This window comes from Aulonocara stuartgranti, assembly GCF_965226115.1.
Source record: "Aulonocara stuartgranti genome assembly, chromosome: 9".
Lineage (NCBI taxonomy): Eukaryota > Metazoa > Chordata > Actinopteri > Cichliformes > Cichlidae > Aulonocara > Aulonocara stuartgranti.
Genome location: NC_138960.1, coordinates 24,903,031 through 24,924,711, shown reverse-complemented (window position 1 = coordinate 24,924,711; position 21,681 = coordinate 24,903,031). Strand labels below are relative to the sequence as shown.

General features: G+C 39.4%; 1 protein-coding gene across 2 annotated transcripts in view; it reads left to right on the top strand.

Annotated features, from left to right (window-relative positions):
• Window positions 1–21,681, top strand: part of vipr1b (vasoactive intestinal peptide receptor 1b) — a 52,624-nt gene that overhangs the window by 26,934 nt on the left and 4,009 nt on the right. For both annotated transcript variants that reach the window (XM_082546076.1, XM_082546077.1), the window contains 9 exons: window positions 5,981–6,081; window positions 8,378–8,475; window positions 10,555–10,687; window positions 13,646–13,799; window positions 13,931–13,991; window positions 14,139–14,211; window positions 17,875–17,966; window positions 18,595–18,724; window positions 20,585–20,626. In XM_082546076.1, coding sequence (XP_082402202.1) covers window positions 5,981–6,081; window positions 8,378–8,475; window positions 10,555–10,687; window positions 13,646–13,799; window positions 13,931–13,991; window positions 14,139–14,211; window positions 17,875–17,966; window positions 18,595–18,724; window positions 20,585–20,626 — 884 coding nt within the window. The remainder of the gene's footprint in view (window positions 1–5,980; window positions 6,082–8,377; window positions 8,476–10,554; window positions 10,688–13,645; window positions 13,800–13,930; window positions 13,992–14,138; window positions 14,212–17,874; window positions 17,967–18,594; window positions 18,725–20,584; window positions 20,627–21,681) is intronic.

Genomic DNA, 21,681 nt, shown 5'->3' with positions numbered 1-21,681 from the left:
CGATCGCCCATAAAAACAAACAAACAAACGAGCAAAAAGCAGTAGCAGATGTCCTGACTGGGTTCTACGTTAGCATAGATCCCTCCAGAGTTTTGTGCACACGGTTTAGGTAAAAATGAAAAAGGTTGCGGTTTTACATTTAGTTCAGTATACCTGTTGCCTGTGTCCTTGTCTTTTGGGAAAATACTTTACACAAGTAATGGCTCAAAGAGGATTCCTTTTTTTTTTTTACTGTGCTGCAATTGTTTACTGGATTATTTGTGCCATTAATTAGTGTCAACTAATTTTTATTCAATCTCCACACAGGATATGCTTGTGAAGATGGAATATGGGGGAGAGCAGAAGTGCGCTGAAGTTCCACAAAGGGATGAATGAAGGACATGCATATTGTATTGAAGAAATAAGTGATGAGAATGCTGTTATTTGCGTTTACCATGTCAGACCTTTTGATAAACAAAATTCTAATGAAAGTGAGAACATGTACACTGTTACATCTTTCAGATAATGTTTTGAAATTGTGGTGCACAGTTCAGAATAAATGTTTTTCAAAAACCATTGCGTCTTTTTAGTAAATGTTTATTTCCAAAAGAAATGTCTAGAAGTTCAGAACAGTAAAATTCCCGCTTTTTAGAATGAATTAGAAGATAACTCTTACGTAGTTAAACTAAAATACTCTTTGAGAGTTAATATATAAACTCTTAACACCAAGTGTTAAATTATCAACTCCAGACAGATTTGGTGTTTAACACTAAATCAGAGTTAACGTACCAACTCTCCAAAAAGAGTTAAATTAACACTCTCTGGTGTGGACCCATATAGACACTTTAATAGTGTTGAAATCAAATCCGACAGTGTTAATTTGGACATGCTGGATTTGCTGTGCACCAGTTAATGGGGTAAACTTTACTTTAAAATCAGTTTTTCGTACTATACAATGTGTTGTGACAAATATAGTTTTCTTAATGGAAATCTTTGTTTCGTCCCTCAATTTTCTGTTATTCACTTGAATTCGCTCTTTTTGCTTGCCCACCGTCTTATCTGTCTCTCAGATTAAAACCACGATTGACTTTTAGCTACAGCCACTCTTTTGTGATTGCTTCACCTGTAATAAGAGGCATAAGTAAAGAGAAATGGCTTTTACCCGAATCCAACTCATCTCTTTCTCATTTTGTGTTAAAAAGCTGTCTTTTCTATTCTTTAATCTTCGGTCGGTGCATTAAGGAGCCATGTTTATCAAAAAGCCCACACTGACAAACGCAGCCGCTGTCCATATTTAGTAACAGACTTTTGTGTTTCAGTAAAATTTCTGGGAGCTTATTAAACCCAAAGCGTACTCCTCTTATCAGCCTTAAAACACAAGGATTCAGCATTACACTTATGTCATGTGTTACATTTAGAGATCTGGGTCTCTGCTGTTTTTGTTCCCACCACTCACCAACACACACTGGATTAAAGTGAGAATATTACCTATTAGTTTCTCATTCAAATAACATCATAAAACTGTAACTAAACTATTTTTTTTATTATTTTGATTTCATCAGTCTCTTATATTAGCAAGCCTCCCTGAGTTTTTGCAGTGAATTTTGCAGGATTTCCTTTTGGGATTTCAGGATTTCAGTCATCATTTTGGGAATAAATATCTTTCGAAGTGAAATCCATTGCAGTGCTAACACAGACAGGTCGACTTCAATTCACACTGTCATTCATATCTATGGCCGAGTCACCACCTAACCTAACAGGCATTTCTTTGGACAGTTGGAGGAAACTCATCTCACCTCTAGTACATTTTTGATACCACAACATCAAAAGTAGGAGGGTTACCCAAAAAAGACAATATTCTGCTGACAGTTTTTAAACGTTTCTTTCCCAAATCAGCTTTTCTGTATTGGAGTTCACTAATAAAAATTATCTAGCTTCAAGTAGAACAGATTGAAACTGCTCCCACCAGAAAAAGTGGGGTTTTTTTTGTTGTTGTGGATTTAAACCCACCTCCTTCCTTCCAAAAAGCAAGTTTTTTTTCCAGTTCATGTTTTTTTGCTAAATTGTGTTGTGTTCTTTTGTGGCAGCGATACCAGGGACACAAACTAAAGGCAACCATGGAAAAATTACGTTACCTTTGCTGTCATGGTGGGGGGATTTCCCTGAGCGCTTGTGATAAAAAAGCTTGTTTACTGACATGCCTGGTGGAGAAATCACAAGCTTTGCTTGTTGTGAGCTTCTTGTGCTCTCACAGCTTTACACCTGAGCTGCAGCTGACATTTGAGTGGCAGCGTTAGCGCTTTGTCAGAAAAGCTGTGGAATTTATTTAAAGTCCGAAGTTCTGAGTTAGGTAAAAAGTATATATGTAACAGGCAGGGAGGTCGGTGGCTGCAGTCATTGAATATATGAATATCTGGAAACCTATTACAAAGACAAACAGCTAGAGAGAAAAAATGTGTACATGAAATAGAAAGCTTGATGGTATTACCCGCTGATAACAACGACAAAGAGTGAATGCAAATAGGCAAATAAAGAGAGAGGGAAATAGTTTGAGGTAAAGTCCTCTCGAGGGATACAAAGACCGCAACTGCATGTCTGGAATAAATCTCTTTAATCTTCAAACTCTAAGCGTATTGTAAATATTATTTACAATAGTCACATATTACATACGGTAAATATTATAGATGTTGCGCATGTCAGCATCTGGATGTGCTGCGTCATGCTGGGCATCATGATTAGCTAGCGTGACTTTAACCAAAAAAGACAACCAGGACTGAGCCGCATCATTTTCCATCTAAATATCAATCTGACGTCAAAAGCAACACCAAATGCCAAAATGCATCAATTAGTGCTGAGAAGCAGTCCGAAATATCCCAGCACTTAAATTTGTAACAATCTACTGGCTCGTCAAAAATTCGATTAGAGAAAATTGCGAGCTACTAGACTGTGGCTATTAGAGATCAAATGAGTAGGAGATTTCTTTGTGTCCCAGCGCTTATTGAGTTTGCAGTTTGGCAAAGACAAATACCCAATAAAGAAAAATCAATATCAAAGAGACGAAAATAATCTAATAAATCTTTGCCCTTACTTGAGTCATAATTGATTCGAGGGCATCTGTAGCCTTTGTGTGAGCTTTATTAAATACGCTCATGTAAATGTACTCTTTTTTTTTTTATGGAAATGACAGAGGACAAAAAGGAAATTAAACAAATTAGCATCAGAAATGATGATAAATTCGATATTATCCTTCATACTTGAGGGACGAGTGAGATAAGTTCATTCATAAATGGCATTTGAAGATGCTCCTCATAGAGACATGACCATTGTGGTGACTATGCTCCAGCTCTCAGAGGGCTCTCCGTTTCTCTGCAAATGGCTCAACCATGTGACCAGACAGCAGATCTCCACTTATGCAGCCTGACAGCATCCTGACAAAACATTAGTCCTGCATGAGAATTCACAGATTAAGCTGTTAGTCAGCGTAATGGGACTCTCAGAGTCCGCCGGTATCGCCTCTTATTATTATTGTGAATTGTGTCCATGCAATGAAAAAACAAACAGCAATCATGGGTGACTTTACTGGTGTGTTTCTGCTGAAACTGTTAACATGCTAAATAAAGTGAAGAGTCCTTTGAAATCAATTTTCTAGCTTTTGTTTCTGTACTTGAAGGTGGTTGAATTAAAATTTTGCTTTTTCTCCCCCTCTTTTCTTTTAGAGTGGGATTTGTTTGGATTATTGTCAATTTCTTTTACCATATTTAGCACTTTTTGTTAAACCATATTCGAAAACATCTCTTATCAAGTAGTGGGTGCTGACAGACAGCCTATTTTCCAACTCTTTTGGGACATTGGTATATAGATTTCTTTCTGTAATCTAAGCGATCCATATAAACACAACATTTGTTCAACGGCTCTATGCTTCAAAGTTTTATTTGTGAAATGGTCTCGAGTATAGGTCAGGTCACGCTGCTTCTTGGCGATTTTCTGCTTTGCCGTTCAGCAATACCCTGGAGTAAATCTTGTGGAAAGACCGAATCCCTTCCACCCAGACTATAAATGAACATGAGTCCATGTGCCTATACGATTACTTCAAGTCAGCTTTAGTCAGTGTATTCATTCAGGATTCTCTGGAGGATTTAGCTCGTGCCGTTCGCTTCAAAAATTGTCTGAAAAGTTGTGTGGTGACAGATGAGGAATGTGGAAGATGTTGATTTAATGAGCCTGATGTTGTGTGTGTGTGTGTTTACTTACGCATCCATGAAGGTGTGTTTGGCAAATTGGGAAATTGATTTATGGTAAAATAAGACTCGAGCATCTGAGCATGATGCGTAAATGCAGTCACAGAAGAGGTATTCAGTCACATGACCGCTCTTATGCTGTAGAAACAACCTCCTGCTGCACATTCTTTCATTAGCAGCTCACTGCCTGATATCATTTGGTTATAAGCGGCTTTGTTTATATGCACAGAGCAGCTTGTCTGTCGGTCACATTAAAATTAAGGTCTTTTAGTGGTTAAGCTGTTTACATGAACAGTTGATGCCCCATGAATGAATAAACCATGAACAAATTTCACAAATAAACCAAATGACAGAGTTTCTGCTGCAGAGTGAGAGAAATAGTAACTAAACATCCTTAAAATAACGTGGCTCAATATTTTTTGTGACCATCTAAAGAAGTCTCTATAGGAAATCCACAAAAAAGAAGAAAAAATAAACTCAATCAGAAATATTAGAAGTGAAAGTTCAGTTCCATACAAATCAATAGAAATCAGGTTATGGAAAGCAGATAATATCGGTCACAGATTTGTGTGATTCTCTTTTATTGCATACTTCATTTCAAAGTCAGGAGGTTTAAAAAACAAAAGAAAAGCTATAATGAAAAAAAAAGAAATAGAAAAGAACAGAAAACTCAAAATATCACCCTGTGACAGACTGCGACCTGGCCAGTGTGTACCCTGCTTTTCGCTCTATGGTAGCTGGGATTTCTCAAGAAATTGTGTTTTTTCTAGGAGTGATTTATACCAGTTTTGAAAGAAAGTCTCACACCATCCAGTCAACGCTCTCTGTCAATATATTATGGAATTATGTTGTAATTAAATTAATCTGGTGAGGTGCAAAATGTTGAGACGTGCAGTATGAATCACTCAGAAGGTTCCAGCAGAATCATTCATTTATTGTTTTTTGCCTACGTATATCATCTTACAATAGAGCCAACCTGATATATCAGCATGGTCAATATCGGGCAATATATCAGTACCAGCATTTACAACAGAATTAAAAACATCAAGAAGAAATAGAAACATCCTTCAACCATATTATGAGTCCTGAGTGCTGTTTCATAGTTTACCCACCAGAGGGCACTCTGCAACCTTACTGTCACCAACACCAACAACCAGCTGATTTTAGCTGACAGATGGTACACAAGTAATATATACAATTTGTAACAATTTTTTGCAAAAAGATTATTATTATTATTAAAATGTAATCTGATATTATTATAACTCATAATTAACAAATCAGGAAAATCTGAAAGAAAACATAACCCTCAATCTATATATAATATCTATAGTAGACCTATCATGATTAACATTTTTAATTATTTTTATTCATATTATCATCAGATGTTAAACAATAGGCTGTTAGAGTAAATTTTAAGCAGTATGTTGTGGGCATGGTAGTATTATCTGGTGCATGCATTCTTGCCTGGATCATTATGTGGGGTTAGATGAATGGCAAGATACGGATCAGTCAATATCTGTAACAGCAGAGTGCCTTTCTGCAGGCTCAGGTAAAGTACAAGTCAATAGCGGCTCACATTAGCAGGAAAGACTTTTTGTGGCACTTTGCAGAGTTTGGTTTTTTTGCCGTTGTTTGCTGTTTGCAGTGACCTGTTGGGTCACTGACAATGTCACAACGTGTCCAATTTGAACCTAATGGGTGGCAGGCAGAGGAAATGTAACGCTTGGGTGGCTGTGACCTCTTTGGTTCTTCTCCGTCTCCAGGTAACCTTTCGAAAACCTGCACAGAAGATGGCTGGACCGAGATGCATCCTATTGACATTGCTGTGAGCTGTGGATACAATCTCAACAGCACTAGCGATGATGTGAGTAGACTGACACAGTCTCATAGTGAATGACCAGAGCTGCACAGCGGGAAATGGTGTCCAGAGCCAGCGGTCAGGAAGAATTGAATGAGAAGCTCTTTTCTTTGCTCTGTGGGTGGGTGTTATTGGCTGTATTGGGGAAATTACTGTATTGATTGGTTGCCACTGTGTACCTCATATACGCTTTTGTTCACTCCTATGTATTGAGTTGTCTCAAGTGACTGAGTCTACAGAATATATAGAATGAAGCTGTCAAAGAATACTGTTTATATTTTCATGTACAGGCTTTTTATTATTGTTGGACTAAATGTCAATATAATATAGAAATGTACAGAAATGTCAGGAAACAGCAAGATGAGGAAATTAATGAACAGCTGTTTGTTAGACTGCATTTTAAGAAATTTTCTTATAAAGCAAAAGTTAGCAGGAACACAGCAACATGCCCAACTAACTTAACAGCTTAATGCAGTATGTTCCTTAGTATACCGGTAGCTTGTCAATATACAGAGGAAGGTGCATTAAATTCACTGATTCATAACTGTGAAGTGCTGAGTTAGAACCCGAGATACTTTGACTAGTTCAATATAAAGTGTGGAAGTAGATAACCTGCTAGTCTTTACAACGCTAAAGATAGCATTACTTAGCATTACTGCATTGCTAAAGCGTACTTATTTCTACATACTGTATTTACATAGTCGCTAACTTAAAATTGTAATCTGATGCATGCAGGTTACGCAGTTCTGCAAAAAAAGTTTTCCAGCTGCATGGGATAATTTTGGGTAAATTTGATGTTTTTTAGGTACTGAATCTAAAAATGATCTCCATTTCCCTCACAGTTTTTCTTTTTTACAAAACAGGAGGAGTTTACATTTTAAAAAAAAAAAGCACAACAGCAATGAAAAAATAAATATTTTATTACAATTAACTATGCATAATTTTTCGGAGATTCCTTACCTTTTGCTATGAACAAAATAAACCTGTTGGGACATGATCATCTGAGCTCCTCACACTGCCAAACCCACCGTACACTCCCCCTCCTACTGACCCCCTCAATCCCTCGCATTTTCTATTTGTATTTCTCTTGAGTCTCGCTCTTAGAAACATTCAATTCATGTGAGAAATCATTAGTGGATACGATTTTTTGACTCAAGTATAGGATACCAGATTTCAGTTTAAAAGGGGAAATGAAACTAAAAACATGAGTTTTGCAAGAAAACCTGATGTGATGGAATTTTTAAAACATTTTTCCCGGTTTCAGTAAAAATCCTAAGCAGTTTTTTGGTTGCAGACCTGTGCTATTTAAGAGGAATACATGTTTGTGTACAGATTCAACAAAGAGTAACAATGTGTTCTGATAAATGTATATTTTAACTGTAAAGATAACCAGAGTAGCTGTACCCTGTGCTAGTCATACATTGGGAGAAAGATGGGATTAGAAAGTAAATCTATGGTTATAAGGTAATTTGGTTTGATGCTGTAACAAAAACATTCGTATTGTAATTAAAATACGAATGTCTTTGAAACACACTTGACATAATTGACACAGACAGGTCAGTAATAACTCCCGCCTCCGTTATCAGCCATTATGAGTCATTAGAAGTTATTCAGAATCCTTCCAGGAGTAGGACCAGAATAAATAAATCAAATGCTGCTCTTATTTAGTTCAGTTTTACTGCAGCCAGAGCTAATCTTGTCCGTGTTGACGAAGGTGGAGCAGAGTGAAGAGTGGATGTGCACTGCAGGGTGGTAAAAGCTTTCTTGGTGGGCACTTTGCTCTCTGAGTCAAAGAGGCGGCCTCATTAGTATGCCACATAGGAAGTCAGGAGGGACCTGGCCCGGTGAAGTACTCTAAAAGGAATTTGATGTCCATCTTACTGCAAACATGATATGTGTGAGTGTGCCAGAGGATGCAGGAGATCTTAATTTAATTTCCATCAAGCGCACAACATACAGTGGCATGGCAGTAACATAGCGAAGCTTCTCTGAAAGGATCCAGAAATTCAGGATGCTGTTACAGTATATCGCATGACTGGACTGATCCAGTATTTGGTAAGAGAGAGACACAAATCCGTGGTTCAAGAGCTCTTCAGTTACAACACTTAAAAATGACAGGAGTGGAGCCTAAATGCTTAACAACAATAATAAAAGACATCTCTAAGCCAAAAATTGAAACAAATCAATGTTTTGAATGGTTAAATCAACTAACACAAGTGATGTCACTGTTTGAGTGTGTAAACACGCACCGGCTGTTTCCTTTTCTTTGATTTGTTCTCTGTTTTTATGTTTCTTTGTGCAGGGAAAGTTTTTTTGGCAAGTGAAGATCGGCTACACCATCGGCCACAGCGTCTCGCTCGTCTCGCTTTCTACCGCTATTGTGATCCTCTGCATCTTCAGGTATGTAGATGCACAATAGCTCAGCTGTTTTATATTAAGTACTTATGTGCTATTTAATTGCACTCACTGTGAATTTCATTCCATCTGGATTAACTTATTTTTATGTGGTCAGCTGTTTAGAAAAACGATGACCGGAACAAAAAGTGAGACTTTTGTGAAGAACATCAGTACGTGCTATTATCTACAAAGCACACTGACAGTGGCATTATCCCTGCCGGCTGATGTGACATGAACATTGTGACAAATTGCACATTTCTGTGTCACGCGTCAAACACTTTTCACTGGAATTTGATCGTCTCTGATCACTGCAGCATCACACCCGAGTATAATAGCAGGCTTAAACCAAGATGAAAGATACAAATAGCTTCCAAATGAAATAAACTGTCACTCAAACTCTGCTATCTTTTGATGGCGCATGCAGCACTTTGAAGGTTAGACGTTTGAAGTATTGCGGGATAAAAAAAGGACCGGCATTATCGCTTGATAAGCCAGGGAACGATTGTAACCTCCTCAAGTGCAATTACAGTTCTGAGGAAGAATAAGAAGCCAGCTTTAAATTGCAACATCTTCACCCTAAAAGATAATGAATGGACATTTCAAGAGTGACTCGCATAATACCGCACATTACTTTTTTTGGAAAAACTGCTGTATGCAATTTGTCTGCCTGAGTAAGACGCAAAGTGAACTTTTCTCGCTGAATGCTGCAAAGAAATAACTTTTGTGTACAAAGACTGTATGTGTAAATGGGTGGGCCACATTCGAGCACTTCTTCTTCCTGTGTGCTACACCCCCTCCAAACACTGTAAAAACTCTATACTCTATATACTGTGCAGCTGCAAAAATTCACACCTAAGTGCATGAGCTGTGAAATGATGTGTGCTGATTTTCATTTCTTACATGGAAGCTGCTTTCTCTCAGTGTACTGCCATCCATTTCTCTTCATGGCCGCAGTGGTGGAGTAACATTTATTCTGAATTTTATTTTTGGTCACATTTTTCTTTTTGAGTCTTTTGCCGATCATGTCACCGGAAAGTGCCTTATTGAATTAGTTGCTGATAAGAGGCGCTTTTCATGCTTTCTGCAAAGACAAGCAATAGGTGTCAAAGTGTGTCCACCTGAGAGTTTTGCTCACCGTCACGCACCCAAAGTCACAAGGCCGGCCATGGTCAGGGAGATAAAAGGTGTGAAGGTGTGAAATCAAAACAACCCACAGATTTGAGCCAGAAAGAGCGTTATGACCGTCGGGTATTATGAGCAGTATTAGTGCTATATGGTTCACTACACGCATTTCTAAAAGGCAACATATGGAGGAACCCCAACACATTAAAAGTAGATTGGATGAACAGTTGTTGAGCTCATACAGACATTAAAAGTCAGGTTTACAGTTTCTAGAGTCAGATGTGAGACCATCTGTCTGACACTAAAGGCTGACCGAAACTGAATAAAGAAGAACTAGAAGAAAGTAGAAGTAGAAGAAAAATAGGGATTTAAATGAAATAGCAGTTGCTGTTTGATGTGAGTATAAAATCTGGATAACATTGGTATCATGGCAATTTACTCTCCTGGGAATGAGGTACGGTTAAATGAAACTGTTATGATGTCCAAGGGAACATTAACTGACTGGGCACGTGCTGTACTCCAGGCGAATATTTACCTGCCCAGACAACAACCATTTCTGACTTAAAAAAGTGATCGAAGCTATTAGGAACCTGTTTTCCCCAATTACCTCTAAAGTATTGATAATGTAGTCAGCAGAAGAAGTGTTAAAAGAACTGATGTTTTAGGACTACTTGTTTCTACTACTGTAACTTCTTGGAAATCCACCTCTCCTGCCTATTTTCAAAGGTGTGTGAAGAACCATAAAAACCATTTGTGCTCTAAAACTGATCCACCCACACAGTGAAAGGGAACTAAGAAACTTAATTATGATTTAACTGTCTGTGAATTGCTGTCATTTTAAGCTATTAACTCTGAGGACATTGTGTAATTAGCATGCAGGGCCTCTTTATTGAATTCTCCGCGTGTCTTGTCGCTTTGTCTTGATCTGTTTTCTTGTATCTCTCATTCTGTGTGTCCTAGGAAACTCCACTGCACAAGGAACTACATCCACATGCATCTATTTGTTTCATTTATCCTGAAGGCCATCGCTGTCTTCATCAAAGATGTGGTTCTCTACGAGGTCGGGGAGGTGGACAACTGCTCCTCGGGCTCTGTGAGTTAATGCTGCTTGTTAATGACTGCTCTCCTAGAACTTCAGATAACTCAGCAAGACTTCAATACAGTCAGTATTACAGTACATTCAGTACAGTATTAGTACAGTATTGTAGCATCACTGATCATTATTGATAATTACTGACATTTTAAGTTCTCATATCATAGCTGATAAATAACTTAAAAGTTTTGAAAACGGCTTGTGTCAATTTTCAGTTTCAATCTCACAACAAAAGCCACATATTAGCCAAGTATGTTAATATTAAAATAGTAATAAAAACATGGACTTACAGCCCACAGTCTTTGATTGTTGTCCTTTGGCTTTCAACCATCACCCCTTCACAATGAGCCACAGTCCAAAGCCCCGTCAGGTGTGTGGCCAATAAACATGAGGTTCATGTTACAGAATTTAGCCACACAATGAGCAGAGGCTCACTCTATTTGTTAGTGAGCTTTGTGGTCGGCTGCACTACGTTAATGGACTCGCTGGGTTGACGGGAGCCAGCTGCTATCATGGCACATTTGAAAGAGACATTATAGAGACGGGTCTGGTGCTGCGGTGCTCATCGTGACCCCAACATTAGTTCCATTACAGCTGTTAGCATTGCTTCTGCTGTGTTTATCTGTATGTGTGCAGGTGTTCTGCATGCTCCATTCATTATCTCTTCTCATACAGCTGGATGTTTGCCATAGTTAAACACCCGATTAATTCAAAGCATATTTAAAAAATGCATTTTTTTAAGGTACGAGCATGGATCCGTGTCTGAGCTTCCTGTTATTCCCTGTTTTTCCAGTGGCATAATATCTCACAATTTATCCTCCTTTAGCGACTAACGGCAGGCTTTTTAAAACTCAGCTCCAGCAATCAATTTGTACTGATTTGCACATATTAAACTAAGCAGCAAGGCTTAGGCAGCCCATCTGGGTCTGTTTTCTTCCCCCTCAACATGCCAAGTGGGAATCAATTTATATGGGTTACAAAATTCCTGTCAGCCCAGTAACAGCTGCTTCAATGAGCTGTCCCAAACTTTAACTCCATGCACAAGGACTAAAACAGAACAAGACATTTCTGGATTATGTGAATATTTTCAATACAGCGCATGTTTTTGGAGAAGCTAGAAGCAAGACATTTCATACATAAAGACTTCTGTCTACTCAGACGGGTTGCTCGTTTTGTCTATATTCTGCCTGTGTAGAACATAGACTGCATACAAAAGATTGCCAAGGCCACTGAAAACAGAAAAAAAGAAATCACTCACCCATACTGGAGACTTTTTAGACAGGCTGCAACATATTTTTGGTATTAAAAGTGCTGCAAACAAAGTCAAGAGACCCAGTTCTTGGATTTAAATTAACTGAGTTGATGACTAGCAGAGAGCCACCAGCACAATGTCAGCCTCGAATGCTAGTTTCTTTAAGTCTCCTAGTCATTAAAAATCCTCACGTTCAAGCCAGATTCAGATATTATCAGATAGCCATAGATTATCATGTTTATTTAGCTTTCAAAACCTATTTCCCATCGAAAAAAAAATTTTTTAAATTCAACATCTAAACAATATCTCCATCTAAAATGTACTACAGTAGAAAGTGGCTATAACAGAAAGCATGTCGTGATTGCATTTTGCATTTTAGATTTTTAAGAGGTAGGTTCTGTCCAACTACACATCATTATTTGTTTGTTCTTCTTTCAACTCTATTGTCGTGACAAAGACCTGACAGCTTTTTCTGATTTTCTTTTCTTTATTGTGACTTTATTGTCTTCTTTACTGTCCACTTTTCTCTACCCATAATGCCCTTCAGCCCAGCCCTTCCTATTGTGTTGCTGTACTCCAGCTGCTAAAGTGCTCAATGTATTCACTCTTACAGAGTCTTTTTAAAGGAGCACAGTTTATTGATTTTTCTTATCCGTGTGATGTCTTCTGCGTAGGATCTCCGCGTTGCTCACTCTAAAGCTGCTTGTACAGGCTTGTAGATCTGACCAGCAGAGTGAATTTAGAAACACTGCAGACAAAATCAGCCTTTTTATACATGTCATTGTGTAACAATGTCAATAGCAGCCTGCCTCCCCAGCATTCAGCATCGGCAAGCTCAATTTTGAATGAACTCATCCACCCTCACGCAAACGTTGTTCAGCCAACCAGAAGAGAGCTTATTGTGTTTTCCTGTGCTATGGAAATCTTGTGAATGCAGACTCAGATGTCTTACGCAGAAACATTTTATTCAGCTATCATAATATCAAGCAGAATGAGCACGCCCAAACAGGCTGTGAAGGTGTATTGTTTCCCAGCGAAGAAGCTTATTCCCTATCAGGGCATCTACTACTACTACTCATAAATCTACTAATTCAGCACACTTGCCACTTCAGTCACACTCAGCTTCGGCTAATCTCAGAAGCTATGGGTCATTTTGTTCTTTGGGAAAACATTCTTTAAATCCAATCTTTCGTAAATGCTTCATGAGTGCTTCAGTGTTAATCCTGCTCACTTCCTGCATTATATTTCGGAACATTTCTGCACTTTGGCAGCTTTTCTTTCACTGAATGAGGCAGAGAGCTTATAAAGTGCAGGCTGAATAGGACACAGATTTGCACTACCTTTAAAGCCATTATTTACAAAAGTTTCATAAGTAGTAACTCGCTTTTTTAGTGCAATATGTCCATGGAATTTATTGATAATAAAAGAAGCATTTGAGTGAATCTCTGCTTCCAAGTTATTAATAAGGGCACAAGAAAAACTAATTGTCATTCTACTGCAGTCATAGGATTCATATTGATATAAAAGAACACAGATATATACCTGCTTTCACCAACAGGAAACAAACAACTCCAATTTATTCTTTCATTTTCTAAATGCAGTTTTTGGCCACAACTGGGAATAAATTTCACCGTATCATCTTCAACATAAGGTTGTCCCTGTTAACTAGATCATTGTATGATTCATGCTTTTGTGTCCATTGCCAGGTTGGCTGCAAAGCAGTGATTGTGTTTTTCCAGTACTGTATAATGGCCAGTTTCTTCTGGCTGCTGGTGGAAGGCCTTTATCTGCATGCATTGTTGGCCGTTTCCTTCTTCTCCGAGAGGAAGTACTTCTGGGCTTATATTCTGATCGGCTGGGGTGAGAAAGTCTTGTTTCTTGTTCTATTAGCGAGACCTTATAGAGTGTCAGCAGTACATGAACTACATGTCGAGAACCTTACAGCTGGAATCCACAGTAACATTTGGTTGTATACTTTTTTTTGCCCCCAGGCGGTCCAGCAATTTTCATCACAGCTTGGAGCATCGCTAAAGCCAACTATAATGATGTGGGGTGAGAGACTAGGGAACTGCTAGACCAGAATCGAGCAGAAAATACTCTTTTGTGTTGTTTTGTTTTTGTTTTGTTTTTTTTTTTTGGGGGGGGGGTTGCTTTGTTTTGCTACATCTTATACATTAAAACTCTTTCACGTCTTACCAGGTGCTGGGATATAATAGAAAACACCGATGTGTTCTGGTGGATCATTAAAACTCCTATTTTGGCATCAATTCTGGTAAGTTCATGAGCTTTAAAAACATTTTCATGGTTTATATCAGCACTAGCCAGCTTGAGCTAGCTCTTTCAAAGTAAATGGCACTAAGAGTGGAAAAGTTGTCTTCATTCGTCTATTCTGAGTGACACAAAGACTGAAAAAAGCACTAGAAAACAACAAAAACCTATCTCTAGTTAAGCTGCACGCAATCCAAGATATATACAGATGTACTGGTAAAAGTATTCTCTTGCTATCCAAATCATTGAATTCAGATGTTCCAATCACTTCCATGGCCACAAGTGTATAAAAGATCTAGTCATGCAGACTGCTTGTACAAACATTTAGGAAAGAATGGGATGCTCTCAGGAGCTTTGTGAATTCCAGCGTGGTACTGTAATAGGATGCCACCTGTGCAACAAGTCCAGTTGTGAAATCCCCTCATTACTAAATATTCCACAGTCAACTGTTAGTGGTACTATAACAAAGCCATGAAGTGGTAGGCCACGTACAAATCACAGAGCGGTGAACTGTGCACCTCAGTTCACAGAACTCGCCAACTACAGATATCCAAACTTCATGTGACCTTCCGATTATCTCAGGAACAGTGCATAAAGAGCTTGATGGAATGGGTTTCCATGACAGAGCTGCTGCATCCAAGCCTTACATCACACAATGCAAAACAGTGTTGTATGCAGTAGTGTAAAGCACGCTGCCACTAAACTCTAGAGCAGTGGAGATGTGTTCTCTGGAGTGACAAATCAGGCTTCTCTGTTTGGGCAATCTGATAGATGAATATGGGTTTGGCAGTTGACAGGATAACGGTACTTGTCCTATACACTGTGCCAAGTGTAAAATTTGATGGAGGGGGGATTATGGTGTGGGATGTTTAATCAGGAGCTGGATCTGCCCCTTAGTTCCAATGAAAGGAACTCTTAATGTTTCAGCATACCAAGACATTTTGGACAATTTACAGCTCCCAACTTTGTGGGAACAGTATAGCAGTATGCCACTTCCTGTTCCAACATGACTGTGCACCAGTGCCCAAAGTAAGCTCCATAAAGACACGGATGAGAGAGTTTGGTGTGGAAGATCTTGACTGGCCTGCATAGAGTCCTGATAACAACCTAGCAGAACACTTTTGTGATGAATTAGACTGGAGACTACAAGCCAGGCCTTCTCGTCCAACATCAGTGTCTGACCTCACAGATGCACTTGTGGAAGAATGGTCAAAAATTCCCATCAACACATAAAGCCTTCCAAGAAGAGTGGAAGCTGTAATAGCTGAAAAGGGTGGGATGACATCATATTAAACCCAATGAATTAAGAATGGGATGTCACTTAAGTTCATGTCCTTGTGAAGGCAGACAAGCGAATATATTTGGCAGTATAGTGTAGAAACAAGTTATAGTATTATGCGACAAAAGGACTCCAGAAGGAAATAGTGTCCAGTCAAACCAATAATTTAATCCACCATACTCAGTAAAACCACAGATATGGACTTTTACACTGTGGTTCTGTGCTCGTATTCAAGTCTTTGATGAAATTCAGACAGAAATAAGCTGTTAAAAGCAGCTGCTTGCCTCATTTTTAAGTCACAGTTTCAAAGTCAAGATAACAGGCTGCTGGAAAAAAGTTTAATACGGTATTTAGCATGCAAATTTGAAAGCAGAAAGGTAATTTAAAAAATGAGTTTTTCTCCAGTGCACGGATCAAAACCCCAAAAGATAAAAATGCTAAAGTGTGACAGCTCAGATGCAGATTGAACCGCATCTCTAGTAAGAAAAACAGACTCTAATCTCTGCGTGAGTGAGACTATTTCAGAGGAGTGCAAAGCGTTCAGCGGATCCCATTGAAATACTTCTTCCTTCCTTCTCTTAAATGTACTAATGTGCACCCTCATTGATGTTTTATTTTGCAGGTCTGTAATTTCCTAACCATTTTTTTGTTCAAATAAAAGTTTACAACAGTGCACAAGAGAGGTGAAGAAGAGAGTGCAGGCAGGGTGAAAAGACTTGTGTCAAGGGTGATTTGTGACAGAAGGATAGCAGCAACAGTGAAAGGGAAGCAGAGAGTGGGGAACAAGATGGTAGTGAGACCTGCTATGATGTATGGTTTGGAGATGTGGCAATGACAAAAAGACAGGAGGCTGAGCTGGAGGTGGCAGATCTTGAGATTTTTATTAGGAGTGACCAGGAGGGACAGGATTGGAAATGAGTACATCAGAGAGACAGCTTAGGTCTGGACATGTACAGAGGAGGGATAGTGGATATACTGGACAAAGGATGTTGAATATGGAGCTGCCAGGCAGGAGGGAAATAGTAAGACCATAAAGAGTGTTGAGTGAAATAGAGACCGATGATCTGTGGCGATGAGCAGTTGCAGTTGCAGTAAAAAAAAATGCTTAGAGACATATGCAATAGAGAAACGTTGCCAAGCTCATGTGTCCATTTGAACACAATAAAATTAAAGCTGCATGTTAGTGAACACTGGTAGCTTCACACAGTGTTAGTTAGCATTTACACAACCCAACACATGCTAGTACTCAGGTTTTTCTTTTTGCTAATACAAACTTTGTGCTTGAATTTCATTTAAATGGTTTAACTTTACTACTTGAACACTTGTTTTGGTCTATAGTATGCTAATACTCAAAAGTGGCCCACTTTTTAGAAGCCTGCCTATAGCTTTACTCGAGCATTAAGCTAATTTAACGATACCAGAAGCATTATAAAAGTTGAAAAGAAGAACAGACTCTGGCTAACAGCATGCAAAAACCAGGCCAAAGTCCAAAAATGTACATTTTTCACTTTTAAATTAAGAAAACAGATTTATTTTCTATGATTTTTTAACTTGAAGGTCGTCTAATCTTTAAGTTGTTGTTGTTTAGTAATGATGTTGTCGCCATGGTTATAAGATTTCTAGTAACTGGCATAACATATGTGTGTTGTCACATTACCTATTTGGTCACTCGTGAAGTGACCTGAAGTGAACTTAGCATCTTATCAGCTTTCTTAATGGAAGTAATCGCTATAGTAACAAACACTGGAAATATTGTCCGGTTGCTCCTGATTACGTCATTTCTTGGCCATTTTTGTGCAGCTGGGGTCCACAGCCTACGTCTTTTTGTGTTCTGCGTCACATTTATAGAAAATCTAGCGGATGCTTTTTGAACCTTTTGCAAAGAACCAGCTGTTTTCTGTGTTTAAATATTTGTGGTTAGCTAAATCATGAGTGGTACTGATCTTCTCATGGAAGGCGGAAAAAAAAAGAAGCTTTTAATATAATTTCCAGCTATTAAAAGCTTGCTCTGGACAAAGTGTCATAGCAGACGCCTACTAGTGTCCAAATGGGTCTGTTTAGTTATTTGCTAGCAGTTGTTCCCAGAGGAGGGTCAGCTTCATTATTTAACATGAGTGTCAGCGGCCTTACTGTTAGTACACTCTGTTTTTCTGTACTTAGCCAGTGACTGATAGCTGGGAGTGCATCATGATGACTGATGTGTTGCAAGTTCACACTCACAGCCCAAATCATCAGTTTAGAAATGCTCATTTTCCCACAGGCCAGCGCCACAATCCAACGCTTCTGTTTATGAGTTGAATCTCACAAACATCTCCCCATATGCATTAGATGCAGTGTGAAATGCCTCAGTGCTTTTCTCACATGACTTTTGTAATGTATTCTCCACAGATGAACTTTATTCTTTTCATCTGCATCATTCGGATACTTCGCCAGAAGATAAACTGCCCCGATATTGGAAGAAACGACTCCAACCAGTACTCGTGAGTGTAATTAAATTTCTTTTTCATGCTGGAAGTTTGTTTTGTGTATCAGCTAATAAAGGATGAAATGTCACTGATACGAACGAGGGTGTTTGGAAAGAGCTCCGCCACTTCTGTCTCGGTGGACATTCTGTGAACATTAGCTGCTTTTGTAAGGATAAACAAAGATTCGTTTGAATAAACTTGCAGAGCAGCAGAGTAGCACGCACTCCTGAGTATTCTTCCTGTAACTATTGCTGCAAATGTAACTTTTTTTACGCTCAGAGCGATGCAGGGATAACTAGTCCTTTTGGATTTCAGAAAAGAAAATCTTAGCATGCACAGCACACTGTGGTTTTCCACCATCCAGCAGCTGCTTTACACAGAGATGTAGTGCTATATGTATTTAAGTGGTTTTTCATATGATGGAGAGCATCTCATAAGCCAGTCATAATGCATGAGCTATTTTCCAACTGACACTTTTCATGGTGTTTTTTCCCCCCCCCCTCCGTCTCTGGTCTGCTGAGCTGAAATTTAAAATGAAAAGTACTCCTGAGCTGCATTTCATTATTGGGGTATACAGAGACAGATTGGATGCTGGTTTGACTGGAGGGAGGGATTTGAATTTGTTTTTGCCTTATCATTTCAGGCGACTGGCAAAGTCAACGCTGCTTTTGATTCCGCTGTTTGGGATCAATTATATAGTGTTTGCATTTATCCCCGAGCAAGTGAAGACTGAGCTGCGGCTGGTTTTTGACTTGATTCTGGGATCATTTCAGGTATGAGATCAAATGTTTTTGAGGAAAAAGTGATTGTTAAAAAAATACCTGTAGATTCCTAAAATCCAGTGCCTTAAAATAAATGTAGTCTTCTAGAAGTGTGGTCACTTAAACTTTTAAAAAGTCCAAAAATAGTGATTTGGTATGCTTTCAGCCCTGAACTAGCGAGTGCTACTATTAAAGAAAACTGCATCAGGTCTCCAAGCACTTTGCTGGCTGGCTCAGTGGCACTGTCACTGTTTAAAGCTCTGATGTTATTTCAGTTCATCATTTAATGAGGAATGATGGAGAATGCAGCCAGACAGCACAGCTGCATTACAACAGCTTGGAAGATATGGAAACCTTTCCAACACAATCCTCTCCTTACTCCTTTTATTCCCCCTTCTTATTACAACTCGACTCCCATTTGTTTTGTCTGTGTAATACATTTATGACTGTCATGACTGCCACATGTTATTTTGTACAGCTTTTCCTCTGTTGCTTTGGCTTAATTAAGACAGTTAAAGCTGTAAGAAGGTATTTGGAAAACAAACACAAGTGTCTACAATCTTTATAACCAAGAGAGATTAAGTCTTCTTCATGAGTTAAATAGTTGTGCTCACCAACTACGTTGTTAGGTACTCGTTGCTAATACTGGACTGATCCCCCTTTTGCATTCGGAACTGACTTGATTCTCCGTGGCACAGAGTTCCTCAGAGATTTTGGGCAATATTGACATGACAGCATCAAACAGTTGCTGCAGATTTGTTGGCTGCACATCCATGATGTGAATCTCCAGTTCCACTACAACCCAAATTGAGATGGGGTGACTGTGGCGGCCATTTGGGTACAGTGAATTTGGCTAATAAAATATCCCCAAACACCATTACACCACCATCACCAGCAGTCTGGTCTCTCGATACAAGGTAATCCAGATTCATGCTTTCATTTTGGTAACACCAGCCTACCACGTTTTTCCAATCTTCTGTTGTCCAATTTCCCTGAGCCCGTGAGAATTGTTGCCTCCTTGTCTTAGCTGACACGAGTGGCACATAATGTGGTCTTGTGCTGTTGAAGCCCAGCTGTTACAAGGTTCAGTGTGTTGTACCTTTAAGCCCCTTTTCCATTAGTACCTACTACTAGTAGTCAGATCATCAAACCCATTTCCCATTAGGTCATAGTACCTGGTACAGGTACTTTCTTAGTACCTGCTTGCCCGGGTTTCCAAGCGATCCGAGCATGTGCTAAAATGTGACATTGTCAGACTGCATGCACATCACAAAGGAGTGTGGAATTTCTCGGGACTTGGATCAGCTAATGTCACATACTGTCCAGTTAGCTAACAGCTGAGGGCCATTAGTAGGAGTGTTGTAAAACACATTTACTGAGCTTTAGCGCACCAACGTGTCACCAGTTTGAAAACAAGGAAGAGCCCACTCAGATACACCGAGGAATCGGACTGGACATTGAAGAGAGAAAGGAGTAAGGAGGTGGGAGGGAAAGATGACGTAAAAAAAAAAGTGTAGTGAAAGTTTGTGGATTATACAGGGGTTTCTCGCTTCTTACACTGCAAGGGAGAGCATTAACCGTGAGGTGCATGAGAATAGGGAGAGCGAGGGAAGTCCAGTGAATCATACAAGTTAAAATCATGTCTTGTTGAATCTCTCAGATAATAATAACAGTTCCACAGAGTAGGTATTCAGATTTGCTAAAAACACGGGGAAACCATCCTTAGTGCTAAGATCTTAAAAAGGATGCCTCTGGAACTGAGAAAAACTGTAAAAATAACAAATAATTGATAAGACGAGATGATCAAAGAAGAAATTTAACCATTACATCCTCTGCTCCTGCTTTCTTATCAGTGTTTTTCTTTCCTTTTAGGGCTTTGTGGTCGCAGTCCTTTACTGCTTCCTGAACGGAGAGGTAGGTGATGTAAACACTGCTGATATAAACACACCACAGTACTTCCACACAGAGATAGCCTGCAGTCGTGCTCTCATTCTCAGAAAATGTAGTTTATCTGTAGTTTCTCCGTCGGTCCCTGTGCGCACCATTTACATTCACACACAGTCCTGACAGGTAGATGGAGCGGCGGGTATGAGTCACCGGCGCTTGTCGTTCCAGCTCCTCTCTTGGACCTCCCCACAGCATATTTTCTGCACTTTGCCTGCAGGGTGGGAGGGCTGTAAAAAGCACACAGTCTTTTTGGCAGGGAGCTATTCAGTGATGTCTGCACAGGCTCTCTGTGGGCAGATTATTTATGTTCTCAGTGCTGGGCCAGATTGAATCTGGGCTAGATGGCGAGGCTTCACACTATGCTGCCTGAATTTTAATCTCATGCAACTTCCAGGTGTCCTTTACTAAGTGTGGAAGATTTGTGCACTGCTGGTAAGATATGTTAGGTTTAGTTGTTGAATTCTCGGTGCTTAAGGAATGGCAGACATGTCGATAGCAAGAAAACAAATATTGACAAGGTAGAAGTGGAAGAAAATGACTGAAGAAAAAGCTATATTGATTTTCTTTTTGCCTAAATAATGCAAAACAGTTTTTAAAGTGTCATACTCTCGTAAAATTCATGCAAAAGAAAAAACTGCTGGACTCGATTGCGAGGCAGGACTGTCTTTAAAAAAGAAGATACGTGGGTCCAAATGAGGGGTTGAGGATTTTCTGGAGAAGCCGGTGGAGAGTGTGCAGCCAGGTTTACTTAACAAGGAGTTGGCCGAACAAAGAGACGCAAGCTGGTAGAGCACAAGGAAGGACCTAGACTCTAGGTCCTAGAGAAATAAATGTGAAGCCTAAGTGTTCTTATTGCTGCTGCCGATGAAAGCACATGATGGCGAGTGTGTGTGTGGATGACTGTGTGTGGGAGGGGCGGGTTGATTAGTCGATGAGTGTCAGGTGTGCCAGCCAGAGTCCAGTGGGAGCTGGAGCAGTGCCGCATAAACAGGGAAACATATGCACACGCACATACTCAGAGA